The sequence below is a fragment of the Penicillium hispanicum genome (genome assembly GCF_028827665.1).
Source record: "Penicillium hispanicum strain IBT 35686 chromosome Unknown utg000008l_segment0_segment0, whole genome shotgun sequence".
Lineage (NCBI taxonomy): Eukaryota > Fungi > Ascomycota > Eurotiomycetes > Eurotiales > Aspergillaceae > Penicillium > Penicillium hispanicum.
This window is the reverse complement of record NW_026623200.1, coordinates 3,232,275-3,246,575: the sequence shown is the minus strand read 5'-3', so window position 1 is coordinate 3,246,575 and position 14,301 is coordinate 3,232,275. Positions and strand designations below refer to the sequence as shown.

The 14,301-nt window shown below is 52.3% G+C and overlaps 4 protein-coding genes across 4 annotated transcripts; 3 read left to right on the top strand and 1 right to left on the bottom strand.

Moving 5' to 3' along the window:
- Window positions 1-307: 307 nt before the first annotated feature.
- On the top strand, window positions 308-5,342 carry N7459_010022 (uncharacterized protein; the record flags this gene model as incomplete). The annotated part of the gene is made up of 10 exons (XM_056949190.1): window positions 308-542; window positions 602-745; window positions 810-1,815; window positions 1,877-2,058; window positions 2,110-2,798; window positions 2,847-3,426; window positions 3,485-3,608; window positions 3,684-3,781; window positions 3,830-4,277; window positions 4,355-5,342. 10 exons carry the CDS (start codon window positions 308-310, stop codon window positions 5,340-5,342), a joined length of 4,494 nt encoding a protein of 1,497 aa, XP_056796415.1.
- Window positions 5,343-5,641: 299 nt separating this feature from the next.
- N7459_010021 (Mg-dependent acid phosphatase) lies at window positions 5,642-6,430 on the top strand (the record flags this gene model as incomplete). Its single annotated transcript, XM_056949189.1, has 2 exons — window positions 5,642-5,907; window positions 5,980-6,430. The coding sequence occupies 2 exons, from the start codon at window positions 5,642-5,644 to the stop codon at window positions 6,428-6,430; spliced, it is 717 nt and encodes a 238-aa protein (XP_056796414.1).
- A 272-nt stretch (window positions 6,431-6,702) lies between these two features.
- Window positions 6,703-7,422, top strand: N7459_010020 (transferase hexapeptide domain protein; the record flags this gene model as incomplete). The annotated part of the gene is made up of 1 exon (XM_056949188.1): window positions 6,703-7,422. One exon carries the CDS (start codon window positions 6,703-6,705, stop codon window positions 7,420-7,422), a length of 720 nt encoding a protein of 239 aa, XP_056796413.1.
- A 448-nt stretch (window positions 7,423-7,870) lies between these two features.
- On the bottom strand, window positions 7,871-13,883 carry N7459_010019 (putative filament-forming protein (Tpr/p270); the record flags this gene model as incomplete). Its single annotated transcript, XM_056949187.1, has 2 exons — window positions 7,871-13,539; window positions 13,592-13,883. 2 exons carry the CDS (start codon window positions 13,881-13,883, stop codon window positions 7,871-7,873), a joined length of 5,961 nt encoding a protein of 1,986 aa, XP_056796412.1.
- Between the last annotated feature and the right edge of the window lie 418 nt (window positions 13,884-14,301).

Here is a 14,301-nt window from a genome sequence, read left to right as displayed (position 1 = left end):
TGAACAGATTCGGTGTCGCCCGTGGCTTGTACCGCACGATGTGGACTTTTTGGAATGTCCTCTCTTGAAGACTGGGGCGATCGGCTTGTGAGCGTGTTCTAGACGGGAAGCGAAAGACTTCCGGTCATGTATGCATATATACGAAGCAATGAGACACTCAATACCCCCAACCCAGCTGGGCAACTTTTGGAGAGGAGCACGGGATCCTGGTCCACGTGCCTCCATCTCGTTCCTGTCCCAACTTCTACGCTTATCGTTTCCATTCCAATCCCTGCTTCATCGCTGTCAACCATCCCATAGGACCATCATGCGAAGAACTCCGTATTCTCAGTCCAATGCATTCCAGCCTTCCCCCAAACGTCGACGAGTCGGCCTCAACCCTGCTGCCTCATCTCAAAGTAGCCGGGCGGGGACAATCAACCACAAGCTCATCGATGGCTCACAGCAGCTGCGGTACCCTACTTCACCTCCTCGGGAACCCTCGTTCTTTTCTAAGATTGCTTCATCTAACCTTGATGAAAGTGTTCAGCTAGATGATTTTGGTATATGGCAATCTTCGGGTGCTGGTTGTGGTGATTTCAGCTGCTAAAACTAATCTTAGATCTTGAACTGCTATCCCAAGCAAGTAATCTAGGATCTCTACGCGGAGAGTCGGTTAGTCTTTCCAGCATCACTCCTCACCAAGGGCTGCTCAGCAGCTTCGAACCCCAGAATGTGCTGTCGCTCAAGTCTCGGTTCTTTGATCGTGAGTCTCACTGAAATTGAGATCTCTGAAACTCCTATAATTCTTCGATGCTAATGCCAAACAGCAAGTCCTAGTGTGACACCTCTACGTGGACAAATCTCCAGTCCATCTGAGATGACATCCGCCTTTACATCGAGTCCATTGGCCATGGTTCATAAAAGGAAGGAAATACCGTGGATGCAGGAGCAATTGGAGTCTAAATCTAATCACCAGTATGAAACCAGTCAATCATCGCCGCAGATATTGACCTCATCCCATGGGAGCGACGAATTTCTCACGAGCGGCCCACACCACGAATCCTCCCCTTTCAACAACATCCCACTTTCGGTGAGAGGGATTATTCTGGTGCCTGTGCAGGAGCTTCCCGAAAATTATCGTTCACTATTCTCGTTTCCGTTGTTTAATGCTGTTCAGTCCAAGTGTTTCCATCCAGCGTACGGCTCCGACGACAACCTGGTGCTTTCAGCACCAACCGGGAGCGGGAAGACAGTGGTCATGGAGCTTGCCATCTGCCGACTGCTCAATCTCCTGAAAGATGAACGCTTCAAGGTGGTTTACCAAGCACCGACAAAATCGCTCTGTACCGAAAGATGGCGCGATTGGAATACCAAGTTCTCGGCATTGAATCTCAAGTGTGCAGAGTTGACTGGCGACACAGACCACACGCAATTGCGAAGTGTTCAAAACAGCCAGATCATAATCACTACCCCAGAGAAATGGGACAGTATGACAAGAAAGTGGAAGGATCACATGCGATTGATGGAATTGGTGAAGCTCTTTCTCATCGACGAGGTACACATCCTCAAGGAGGCACGGGGTGCCACTCTCGAGGCTGTTGTATCACGAATGAAGAGTATCGGGTCAAATGTCCGTTTCGTGGCTTTGAGTGCTACTGTCCCAAACTCAGAGGACATCGCTACCTGGCTTGGCAAGGATGCTACAAACCAACATCTCCCTGCGCGTAGAGAGCATTTCGGGGAGGAATTCCGCCCTGTGAAACTTCAGAAATTTGTGTATGGGTATCAATCGACTGCAAATGACTTCGCCTTTGACAAGGTCTGCGCCTCAAAGTATGTCACATCATGAAGTCCCCTGATGGAGAAATCACCCTGCTCACAGAATCTTATAAAGGCTTCCTGAGATTATCGGGAAGCATGCATGCCAGAAGCCCATCATGGTATTCTGCTGTACCCGGAACTCATCCGTTACGACAGCCAAGGAGCTTACTCGTCTTTGGACGATGACCAATCCATCTGCTAGATCCTGGAAGGGTCCAAATAGGCACATGGAAGTCCACAATGATGATTTGAATAGTATGATTTCCTATATCTCCATGGCTCTGACACAATATTAACCAAGTGTAGTGATGATATCCGCCGGGGTAGCATTTCATCATGCCGGCCTCAGTCCCAGCGACAGACATGCGGTCGAAAAAGGCTTTCTAGACGGACAGATCAACGTAATATGCTGTACTTCAACACTTGCTGTCGGAGTCAACCTACCCTGTCACCTAGTTATCATCAAAAATACTGTCGGCTGGCAGGAGGGTGGGTGCAAAGAATACTCTGATCTAGAGATGATGCAGATGCTTGGCCGCGCAGGTCGACCCCAATTCGACACCAGTGCTACAGCAGTCATATTGACCAGAAAGGAGCGTGTATCACACTACGAAAGACTAGTCTCAGGATCAGAGAGTCTGGAAAGCTGTTTGCACTTGAAGCTCATTGATCATTTGAATGCAGAAATTGGACTGGGAAACGTGACCAGGATCGAAACAGCGATCAAGTGGCTCGCAGGGACCTTTCTTTTCGTGCGGCTCCGTCGAAACCCAACTCACTACAAGCTCAAGGAAGGAGCAAGTCAAGAAGACGAGGATGAGTTACTTCGCCAGATCTGTGAGAAGGATATAAAGCTCCTCCAGGAATGCCGTCTCGTTGAAACTGAGAAGCTTCAGTCAACTCCGTTTGGTGAAGCCATGGCTCGATACTATGTCCGATTCGAGACGATGAAGATTTTACTCTCTCTAAGTCCCCAGGCAACGATTTCTAATATTGTGAGTCCTGCTGCAACCTATGTGCCAGAAATACACTAATAATTCCAGATGGATATGTTGGTCCAAGCCGAAGAATTCCGAGAAATCCGCCTCAAGGCTGGAGAAAAGTCACTATATCGAGAAATCAATCGCGATCCTGGTATTCGTTACCCGATCAAAGTTGACATAGCTCTCCCATCCCACAAGGTCTCACTTCTCCTCCAGTCAGAGCTTGGCGGGATAGATTTCCCTGGCGGAGACCAATTACAAAAGCACAAATTCTCGCTTCAGCAGGACAAGAGCCTCGTCTTCGCCCATGTCAACCGACTGATACGATGTGTGATTGACTGCCAGATTGCCAAGGAGGATTCGATTGCCATCCTGAATGCACTTGAATTAGCCCGAGGCTTTGGTGCAAAGGTCTGGGACCACTCTCCGCTCCAAATGAAGCAACTCGATCAGGTGGGCGTTGTAGCTGTCCGAAAACTGGCAGCTGCTGGGATCACGGGGCTTGAGGCTCTCGAAGCCACTGAAGCTCATGAGATTGAGATGGCACTCAGCAAAAACCCTCCGTTTGGTACGAAGCTGCTGGCTCAATTGAAGACTTTTCCAAAGTTGCGTGTGGCTGTGAAGATGATCGGCAAGGCAAGTCATTTTTGAGCAATGGAGATATATGAAAGTCACTATTGACTCTGATGGCTAGCAAGCAAAGGCTCGAAATTTCAAAGTGAATTTCAAGTTCGAAGTCGCCTTCATAAATGAGAAGACACCGGCTTTCTTTCAAAATCGGCCAATCTATGTTTGCTGTCTTACGGAAACTTCAGATGGACGGTTGGTGGATTTCCGACGAATAAGGTTGCTCCCGGGAGAAATTGCGAATCGTGATCAATGCTGACAGTGTTTTAGTGCAAGCAAGGTGCAAGATAGGCTGGAAGTCACTCTTGCCGCGGATTTGAAGGCCGCGGATCAGCACATCGTGTGCCACGTCATGTGCGATGACATCGGTCAGACTATTTTCCTGACTTGATAGGCCTATACTGACTGCTCTTCAGCTGGCACGGCGAGAAAGGCCGAACTCAGGCCTAATGTTCCTTCGTACATCTTCTCATCTGGTCGGACTCAAGATCCACCCAAGGATGTCACAGAGAAATCAAATATCTCACACAGCAAGGGGTTGTACGGCACCGTCGCCAAGATAAATAAAGAAAAGGACGCTTTTGATGGGGATGAACTGCAGCTAGATGATTTTCTTACAGCAAGCGGGCAGCGTGAGAGGCGAAAAGAAACCCTCCAAATGGACAATTTCCGGTTCGACGACGCTGACTGGCTGTCCATTGGTAGCAGCCCTCCCAGTACTCCCCATCATACATTGAAGGCATCACATTCAAAGAGTGATGTGTGGATCGCAGACATGGCTCAACAAAACCATGAAGTGGATGAGCCGATTAGACTTCCGAACGGCAATTGGGCTTGCAATCACAAGTGCAAGGACAAGACAAGGTACCAAAATTCTCAGCATTCTCAGCCATTGTGGATACTTATCCTGACTTCTGTAGCTGCAAGCACCTATGTTGCAGAGAAGGCCTGGAGAAGCCCTCTAAAGCCCCCAAAACAAGCAAAAACCAAGCCACTGTGGCATCAAACGCGCTTAATCAATTGACATTGTCGGGAACCATTACCAAAAAGAGTTCAACGAAGGTCTCTCACAGAAAGACCCATTCAATGACAGAGGAGCAAAAGAACGCCGAGAACACTGGTGTCGGGCGACTTTCGGGTCGCAAATCCTCAGCCCTGAAAAGGGCAAGAAAAACATCAACCAAAACTCAGATGGACACCAGGGGCCGGGGAAGAGCAGTGATTTCATTGAAAAAATCCAGCCTCGTCAACGCTTCAGAGATACTTTCTAGTGATTACCGCGATGACAGCTTTGATGATCTGCCTTCTCCATCGCAGCTTTTTGCAAATACCAACCCTCGGCCCGCGCCCCCCGATTCCCTTTTGGCGGGCACTACACAGGCGGTTGAAGCTGGCATTGATTGTATTGACCTTACAACTCCCACACCTGAAAAAGTCCATCCGGCTGAGAGTCATAATGAATCAACAGAGAAGGTGGATCTTATGGTGGAAGCTGGATTACCTTCGATATCGGAGCCAGCTCGAGTCATCGAGCCAACCTTATTCCCAACGGACCAAAAATCTCCGGAAATCTGGGATTATTCCGGATCCGACTCGCAATTCGTCTTCGACAGGGCTACAAATGTTGAGAGCTCAGCTACAACCGCTCCTTCGGCTTCACTGTGGTTGAATGTACCCCACATTCCGAAACGAAAGGCAAGTGTTCTTGGGGATGCTCATGAGGACGAAATTCAGAAACGTCTAGAGGTATCTCCATCGTTGGATACCCTTGGTCCGATGAGCACGTCAAATACGAAATCTGCTGCTGGACTGGCGGAGGCCGATCTGACAGACCGTGCCCCAACTGAGAGCGATGATACATCTACTGGGTGGGAAGATGTGGATCGAATGTTGCTGGAGGAGTTTAGCGATATCATCAATTTCTACTAGGTGCTTTGTGTACTCGCTATATCTATATGGCAGGATCAGAGTGGCAGGACATGTTTATTGCGGAGATTGAGTTGGATTTGAGGATATTTCGCTACTACATCAATCACCACTATGGACAATATACATTTAAGTATATTAATTATTTCGGTACGCAGTCTACTCAATTTTGAAAAAACCAATCGTCTTCTTCGCTCTGTTCCGAAAATGGAAATGCCGTGCATATACTTCGCTCGGGCGGCACGTGCCGCGCCTCGGGGTTTCGCGCGTTCTTCGGGAATTCATTTCTTTCTCTATCTTACATGCCCGTGTTGAAGCCGCTTATTTATGTTGTTCTTGTTCTGGTCGCATTATTCTTTTTAGTAGATACGCCCGTCATGCGAGCCAAGCGCCAGAACACAGCGCCCCTGGAGGATGCCTCTGTGGCCCCCGCAACCTTCACTGATGGCCTGCCATTGCCCAAGCTGATCGCCTTTGACCTCGACTACACTCTGTGGCCCTTCTGGGTCGACACGCATGTCAGTGCACCAGTTAAGGCTCGTGACAACAATTCGCGTGCCGTGGACCGGTAGGTTTTGCTCCTAAGCCACCACGTTAACGAGTATTCTGGCCGGGTGCTGACACTCAAATCGTCCGCCAGATGGGGGGAATCTTTCGCTTTCTACCCAGCCGTCTCCTCGATTATCTACGCCTGCAAGAGTCGCTCGATTCCTCTCGCTTTGGCGTCTCGCACACATGCCCCCGATCTGGCGCGCGACATGCTCAAGGCCCTCCACATCATCCCGACCTTCTCAGACAACCCGGCGGCCAATGCCAAGACATCTCGCGCCCTGGAGTATTTTGACTTCATTCAGATCTTCCCTGCGAATAAGACCCAGCACTTCTCACGCATCAATCAAGCCAGCGGGGTCGCCTACGAGGATATGCTGTTCTTCGACGACGAGGCCCGGAACCGCAATGTCGAGACGGAACTAGGAGTGACATTCTGTCTGGTGCGCGACGGCATGACCCGCGATGAGGTCGACCGCGGCGTTTGGGCCTGGAGAAAGCGAAACGGAATCAAGGCGAAGGCCGCGGAGGGAGAGCTTTGAGGCGGCGGCTTGCAATAAATGGTTATAGTTCACGACTGGGACGGGGGCCTAGGGGCGTTTGTACATGATTTAGAATAGATCGAGATACCCGCTGGAATTGGATAGACCGATAGACCGAGATCCTGCACAACCATAACAACCACTGGCGTATCCGTGGTGGTTCACGGCAGCCACGTTGTGCGCGCTGGCTGATCCATGGATGCACCGCCCAAACTCCGCAATCGCCGACCTCGACTCCTCCGCGCACCAGCACCGCGCCGGCACAAACCACCATGGCGACTCTCAAGCCACCCCCAGCCCAACACCGCTCCTCCTCATCCTCTCACGCGCCAACGGGTCCTCCCAAAGCACCCCTCAAGGCTGATCCCACTGCCACAATCGCCGACACCGCCGTGTTCCAGGGCACATACCCCGTCACCATCGGCGCGGGCACGGTAATCCACCCACGCGCCCGATTCTACGCCTACGAAGGCCCCATCGTCGTCGGCAATGGATGCATCATCAGCGAAAAGGCCGTGATCGGTGCCGCGCCGAGCCCGGCCTCGCCTTCGTCCAACAATCCCACCACAGAGACGCGTCCAGCATCAGCGCCCGAGACGCCCACCCGGCTCTCATACTTCGTCACGGTCGGGCCTCAGTCCAACATCCGGCCTGGCGCACATATCCACTCCTCAGCCGCCATTGAAGCGCTGGCGACAATACACCGGCACGCGGAGATCGGCTCGCACGCGAAGGTCTGTTCGGGATGTGAGATTGCCGAGCGTGGTTCCGTGGCCGAGTGGGTGGTTGTCTGGGGTCCGGGGTTTGGACAGCGGCGGAAGAGAACGCGCGAGGCCAAGCAGCCAGGAGCGGCGGTGCAGGTCGCGGCGCAGGTTGCACCGATGCCGGCGCCGGAGGGGAAAGTCATCGAGGATGCGCGGTTGATGGTCTTGCAGAAGGAGCGGGAGGTGCTGGCACGGATGCTGGTGCCTGCTGGTGCGCGCAAGAAATGAGCGGCGGGCACGAGGGCGTGAATTTGCGCTGAGAACATGCTATTCTTTTGGATGGACGGTCGAGATATGAGTCGAGACGAAAGGTCTCGAGGTGGATGGCGGGATACCCAATTGTGACGTTTTCTTGTTTACATAGCTTATACCCAATCCATAATTGAAGCAATTCCAATCCTGGTGTCTGTAGGATGATACATGGAATCAACCACATCTAATTGGAGAACGAGATTGTGAAAACAGAGCAGTTGAATTGATGGAAAGCCCTGGAAACGCCATCACGTATTCAGTAGATACAAACAAAAGGAAACAATATGTCTTCGCAGCTTCACAAACTCAATGCTCGAAAGATAAATTTAAATGAAGCACCAATGTCGACACCCCCCTCATGAGTAAGAGAGGACACACGATAGGAAGATGACAGGACAGGACAGGACATAGGGGGGTTTCAGATTTAGGAAGATCCACCGCCACGCGGTTGACCACCACCACCCCCTCGAGGCCGTTTTCCACCAGCGCCGCCTTCGGTGGTAGCATCGGAACCATCCTCACGAGGGCGCTTATTCCCCTGGGGGACAAACTGACGGGCTTGAACATTGAGACCACCTGGCCCGGCGGCAGCGTTCTGGGGTTTGCCTTGCGGAGAGTTGGTGTGTTGGCCACGGCCTTGGCCGCCGCGACCACCGCGGCCTCGGGGTAGACCGGAGCCACGCTGACTCTGGGTCTGCGCCTGGGCCTGTGGTTGCTGGTCACCTTGTTGTTGACCATGGCCAAATGGATTGGGTTGCACACCACCGCGTCCACCACCACGGCCGCCTCGTGCGACTGGAAGACCTGATTGCAGTGCCTTCAACATCCCAGGTGCAGTGCTAACAGGCGGTTTAGTGGGGAGGGAAGTTGGTTGCTTATTTTGCTGGTCATTTTGTTGAAGTTGGCCAAAGGGATTAGGAGGGGTTGCCGGGGCTTCTGGTTTTGGGTGCGGCTGCCCCTGTGCAGGTAAGGGCGCTGTGGGCTCGGTAGATGGAACAGCTTGTCCTTGAGCTGGAGCTGGCGTTGGCACGGCTGGTGCTGGGCTGGGTGCAGCCGACGGAGCTGGCTGGACCGGTGCTGGGGCCGGAGAAGCGGACTGCGCTGGTGAGGCTGCAGCGACTGGCTTAGCCGGTGGAGGTCGTGCAGTCTTGGCTACCTCCCAAACTTCGATAACAGGCTTCTGGGGGGTCTCTTCGGCAGCCTTTTGGACGACTTCGACCTTAGCTTGAGCGGTCTTGAACCGGTTTTCGTTGATGCTGATGCGAGCGGCATATTTCTTGTCGGTAAGCTCCACAGCAGACTTGACTTTCTCTCCGACTTCTGTGTCATGGGTTTTCTTGAGCACCTCCCTCTCTTCATTGAACTTGGCTTGCATTGCTGCCAGGGCTTCTTCATTGCCGGCAGGGTTGGGTTGGGCTCCCAGCTGCTTTTCTTTCTCCTTGTCCACGATCTTGCGGATGTTGTTGCGAACGATGTTTTGAATCGTCTCGTTCTTAGCAACAAGCTCCCGAGCTTGAGCAGCTGTCAACTCGGGGAGATCAACCGTCTTGGATGGTGTCGTGGGCGCTTGATCCGCAGCCGCACCTGGCGTGACGGGAACTGACTGCTCTCCAGTAGACAACTTCTCGATTTCTTGACGATGAGCAGCTCTCACTTCGGCCATCTTGGTATTATAGATTTCCTTAAGCTTGTCCGCACGTTCTTTGACCTTGGATTCCTGCTCGGCATCCTTCGCAGCCAAAAGACCGTCCTTCTCGACAAGCGCAGCTTCCAGCCGTTGGATCTTCTCCTCCAGATCCTTGATCTTCTGTTCATCGCCAGGTGCAACCACTTGGGCGGTGGCGGTGGGGAATTGAGAAGCCGGTGTTGAGTTGACAGGAGCGGGTTCGATCGATACGGGCACAGCAGGTTCAGCAGGTTCCGCAACCGGCGCCTCCGAAAGCTTCACCTTCAATGCTTCTAACTCAGCCTTGGTGGTATCAAGCTCTGTCTGGATGACTTCCTTTTCTTGCAGAGCAGCGTTAAGCTCCCCTTGCTTGGTATTGAACCGCCCAGTGAGTTCCTTGGACCGTGCTTTAAACTGTTCACCAAGTCGGTTTCGCTGATCCGCCAGTCGATTTCTGAGCTGCTCTTCGGCCGCGTCAACTTGAGCTTGAAGTTCATCACGTGCAGAGATAGCCTCGTCGCGTTCTTTTTCAAGGCTTGTGAGCTTTTCCTTGAGCGCTTCCATTTCCGCGGGGTCGACTCGGTCGTATTTTTGGAGGATGTTCTGGATGCGCTGTTGGTAACGGTCGCGATCCGCCTGTAGGATCTGCATTTCACCATCCTTGCCCTCGAGGTTGTTCTCCAGTTCGCGGATCTTAGTCTCAAGGGGCTCAATCTGCTGAACTAGCTCATCAACCCGAGTCGATTTTTCGGCAAGAGCAGTCTCCGTCTGCTTGACCTGGCTCCGAAGGGTCACATTGCTTTCACGGAAGACGTTGAGCTCATTAAGTGTGTCCATGAGCTTGCTGTGACTGAGTGCGTTGTGATCACTGTCGGCCGCAGCACGATGCTGTTGCTCAAGCTTGGACCGTGTCTCGTCAAGTTGCGATTGGGTGTAGTCAAGTTGTTGGCGGAGCCGCTTACCCTCCTGCGTAGACAGGTGGTATTGAACTTCGACAATTTCCTTCTCACGTCGCAAGTACTTGATGACCTCTTGAAGGCCCTCAAGGTTTGGAGCCGCCTGCTCGCCTTCTTCATTTTCATCCTCGGCAATAGTGGCACGATCACGTTGCAGCGCAGATATCTGGGTGCTGATGTTTTCGAGTTGCGAGTGTAGTAATGAGTTCTGGTGAAGGACTTCATCTCGGCGTTTTTGCAGTTCGGTCAGCTCGCTCTCGTACCTGGCCCTCTGCTCCGACCAACTCTCTTCTTTCAGAGCTAAGTCTCGCTTGTAGGTCTCGGATTGCGTGCGCACTTCAGTGATATCGAGTTTCAGCTGATTGGCCTCGGCACGAACCGTCTGCAAATTCTTCGCAGCTTCAGCATGCTTGACAAGTTCAGATTCGTAATTCTGCTGGGCTTGTTGCGAGATTTCGGCCTGGGCCTTCATGTCTTCTTCGTGGAATTGTGCAGCCGCGATATGCCGCTCGTTGTCATCTTTCAGTCGAGTGATTTCTGACTCGAAAGAAGCCTTTTGTTCCTCGAGATGACGCGTGGCTTCGCCTTGCTCCTCCCGGAGTTTTGAAATTTCGGTATTGGTATTGGAGAGTTCAGCGGAGATCTCCTCGACTCTTGTCTGAAGATCTTGGATCTTCTTGTCCTTCTCTTCAATGAGACGATCGGTCTCCTCGCGGTATAAAGCGTGAGTTTCGGCCTCAGACACCATCTGCTCCTCAGTTGATTGACTGATACTCTGGTATTCTTCGGCGCGTTCATTGGCACGCGCAAGCTCACTCTTCGTGAGATCCAAATCACGCTTCAGCTCAGACACCTCAATGGCCAGCTCTTGCTCATGACTCAAATCGCCCTTGTCACCTGCCTCCTGGGGGACCTGAGGTGTTTCTGTGGGGGCAGCAGATACGCTTGGACGAGACTGTAGAACCTGCAGACGTTCTTCAGCGCTCTTGAGCTCAACAGTCATCTCGTCTACGCGTGATTGCAAATGGTCCTTGGTGGTCTTCGTGGCAACCAACTCTTCCCTAACAGAACCCAGGCTGGTAACTAGATCGTCGATGCGCTTCTGACTCTGATCGTGCAACATCTCACGGCGGTCGGCAGCTTGCTTCGCCGCTTCCATTTCGTCGTTGAGCTTTCGTTTGGTGGACTGAAGCTCCGATTCTAGTGCTTCCACGCTGGACTGCAGTCGTCGGCGGTTCTCGGAGTCTGCGTGTTCCCGCTCATTGAGAAGTGTCTGTAGATTGGCATTGAGAGTATCCAGTCGGCTGCGTTCATTGCGTAGATTCTCGGTGTCTTCAACCAGCCGCTTTTCAACGTTTTTCCAAAGTTCTTTCTCCGCTTTGAGATTGGCGCTTTCTCTTTGTAGACTGTCCACGAGACCCTTGGCTACAACCAAGTCTTCGGCAGCTTGCTGTGTTCGAAGATCCTGGAGATTGGCATTGTCGTGGAGGGTTTTGAGGCGTTCGTGGAGTCCACTATGTTCACTCTTCAAATTGTTGTAATTGCTCTGCAGAAGCTCAGCTCGCTGAGAAGCTGCCGCAAGCTGGCTGCTAGAACGACTGATCTCGCTTAGAAGCTCGCTGTTCTTCCTCGAGAGCTCATTGACTTGTTGACGAAGGGCTGTATGATCAGTGGCTGTCTCCTCGCGGAAAGTGTCAAAATGAGCTTGGAGCTTCCGAAGCAAGTCGGGGTAATCAGTGGTGTCTCTTGGTTGACTGTCATGAGCCCCCGGAGGAACAGCACCCAGTGGGACGGACTGCGAGAAAGCGGATACATCTCCGACAGTTTGGCGCCGATGGGTCAGCATGCTGCGGAAGGTGTCTCGCTCCTTCACGTAGCTCTTGATTTGGGAAACAAGGTTTGCAATCTCGTCGCGATAGGTCTGCACTCGAATTCGCAATTCCTTCAATTCCTCGGCTTCTTGCTGGCGCACAGCGTCCTTCGCGCGGGCCTCTTCGCCTTCCATCTTGTCACCCAATTCTCGAAGCATACGTCGAAGGGTGACATTTTGTTCCTGAAGTTCATGGAGATCCTTGAAGGTCGTCAGGTTCCGGCTAATGAAGCGCCCGGTGGGATTGAGCTCCGCAGCAGCCTCTTCGATGTTGCCGTGCACCACCTTCTCAAGAGTTTCTCGATCGAAGTCCTCGCCTTCTCTCGCTGCGCCAACTTCCAGGAGAAGCACCTTGACTTCAACGCTCAAGTCTCGAAGTTGTTGCCGCAAAAGTTCGCCTTCCCGAGTCAGGCCCTCGACCATGCCCTGCCATTTCCGTGCCTCCTTAGTGGCATCATCTCGCTCCTTTCCAGCGGTTTCCAAGATGTTGGACATTTCCATCACTGCAGTCTCAAGGCGGCTATGGTCTGCCCGTAACTCATCAATCTCGGGCTTGCTGGATTCAAGCTCTTGGACCATCTCATCGAGGGTGGATCGGAGTTCCTGGCTTGTTCGTTGTTCAGAGGCAAGTAGAGATCGCATCTTGTCATACTCGGTATACATCTGAGTGAGTGTAAGGCCGCCCTTCGTGCGAGAGGCACGAGGAGAGAATGTGCTACCCGGAGTTCCTGCGCGCATAGGGGTGCTGGGGCCAACACCATTGAGCGAGCGAGCCGGGCTCATCGACCGATTCCGGCCTTGGTCAGATTGCTGCTGTGAAACGACCAATTCTAGCTCGGCCACTCGACGCTCGGCATTGTTCTTGTCGGTATGCTCAGTCTCCAGTTCAACACGTAGGCGGGAAATCTCCCCGGCTGCATCGTCCTTGGCCTTCTCCAGGGAGAGCTGACACTCCTGAACACGCTGCTTTGCGGTTTGTGCGGCTGAACCTTGCAGCTCAGCCAACCTATTGGCACTATCCAATTCGTTCCGGAAAGATTCTGTAGCCTGGATCGCTTCTTCCTTCAATTGCTGGATGCTAGCAAGTGATTCTTCGTAACGTTGCTCGGTCTCATCCAAACGGCCCTTGAGGGAGTTCTCGCTGCGTCGCAGAGATTCGATGGTGAAGTTTGCCTCTTCATTCTCGCGCTGGAGCTCCGAAATCCGAGCACTCTTCTCCTTGCGGAATTTGGTGTGCTCGGCGCTCTTAGTTTTCAGCTCAGTCTCAAACCATTCGTTGTTCTTCTTGGTGAGGTCCAATTCCTGCTGTAGACTTTGCTCACGGAATCGAGCGCTAGCCGAAGCGGAGTTTGCGTTCTGAAGATTCTGTTCCGCAGTTGACAGCTCACGGCGCAATTCAATAGTCTTCTTATGTTGAGCTGATAGCTCCTCGGCGAGTTTGTCGTGAGCAGCTGACTTGGATTCCAGCAGAGCAAGGGTATCTCGGTTCGAAGCTTCGAGGGACGCGATGCGTGATTTAAGGGAGTTGACTTCGGTGACGTTCGAGGTCGAAGAGGATTTCAAGGTGGAAATTTCAGACTCAAGAGTGGAACGAGTGGTTTCTGTCCAACGTCAGTGTGTGGAAATTTCAATCATTTATTGTGATATAGGTACCCGCTTGGTCCAATTTTTTCCTTAGGTCCTCAATGTCGGCATGGCCCTTTTCGACAGTGGCTTTTAACACCTTGACCTTCGATTCACTGCTGCGCACCGCATTCTCAAGCTCAACTTCCAAGCGAAGCTTGTCTGACTTGAGCTCATCGTATTCATGTGCCTTGGTAGTAATTGATGCCAGAAGCTGATTGACCAGGTCGACTGTGGGGGCTTGGGTGAGGGTGGAAAGCGTAGCTTCAGAGATCGCGTAATGTGTCGATAGGTAAGGGAGTTGAACCTGCGCGTCGGCCATGGTGAAAGAAAGAAAGGATCCACCACGACCGTCTGGATGATGAAGCGGGGAAAAAAACAAAAAGGTCGAGTCGCAAAAATGAAAGCTTCACCAGGTCTTCAAGTTTCCCACGCGCAGTGTACAGCTTCAGAACAGGTACACACGGCGCTGAGGGGGGGTCTTATGACATGGCTGAGCAAAGGAAAGAGTGTGGTGTCGCAGAAATAGGAGATGCGACGGAAGTGTGGGGGACGAGGGAGGTCAATCGGTGGATGAAGGTGATGCTTCAAGGGCGAGGGAGATGCTTCCGCGCGCTTTGGTTGCGTTCGTCAAAGGCGACAGCATCTCACGTGATGTGGAGGTAAACTGACGGGAACCGAGCTCGAGAGCTTCCAACACTATTACACTCATCACAACTACTCAGTCTAGGGCTACTGGT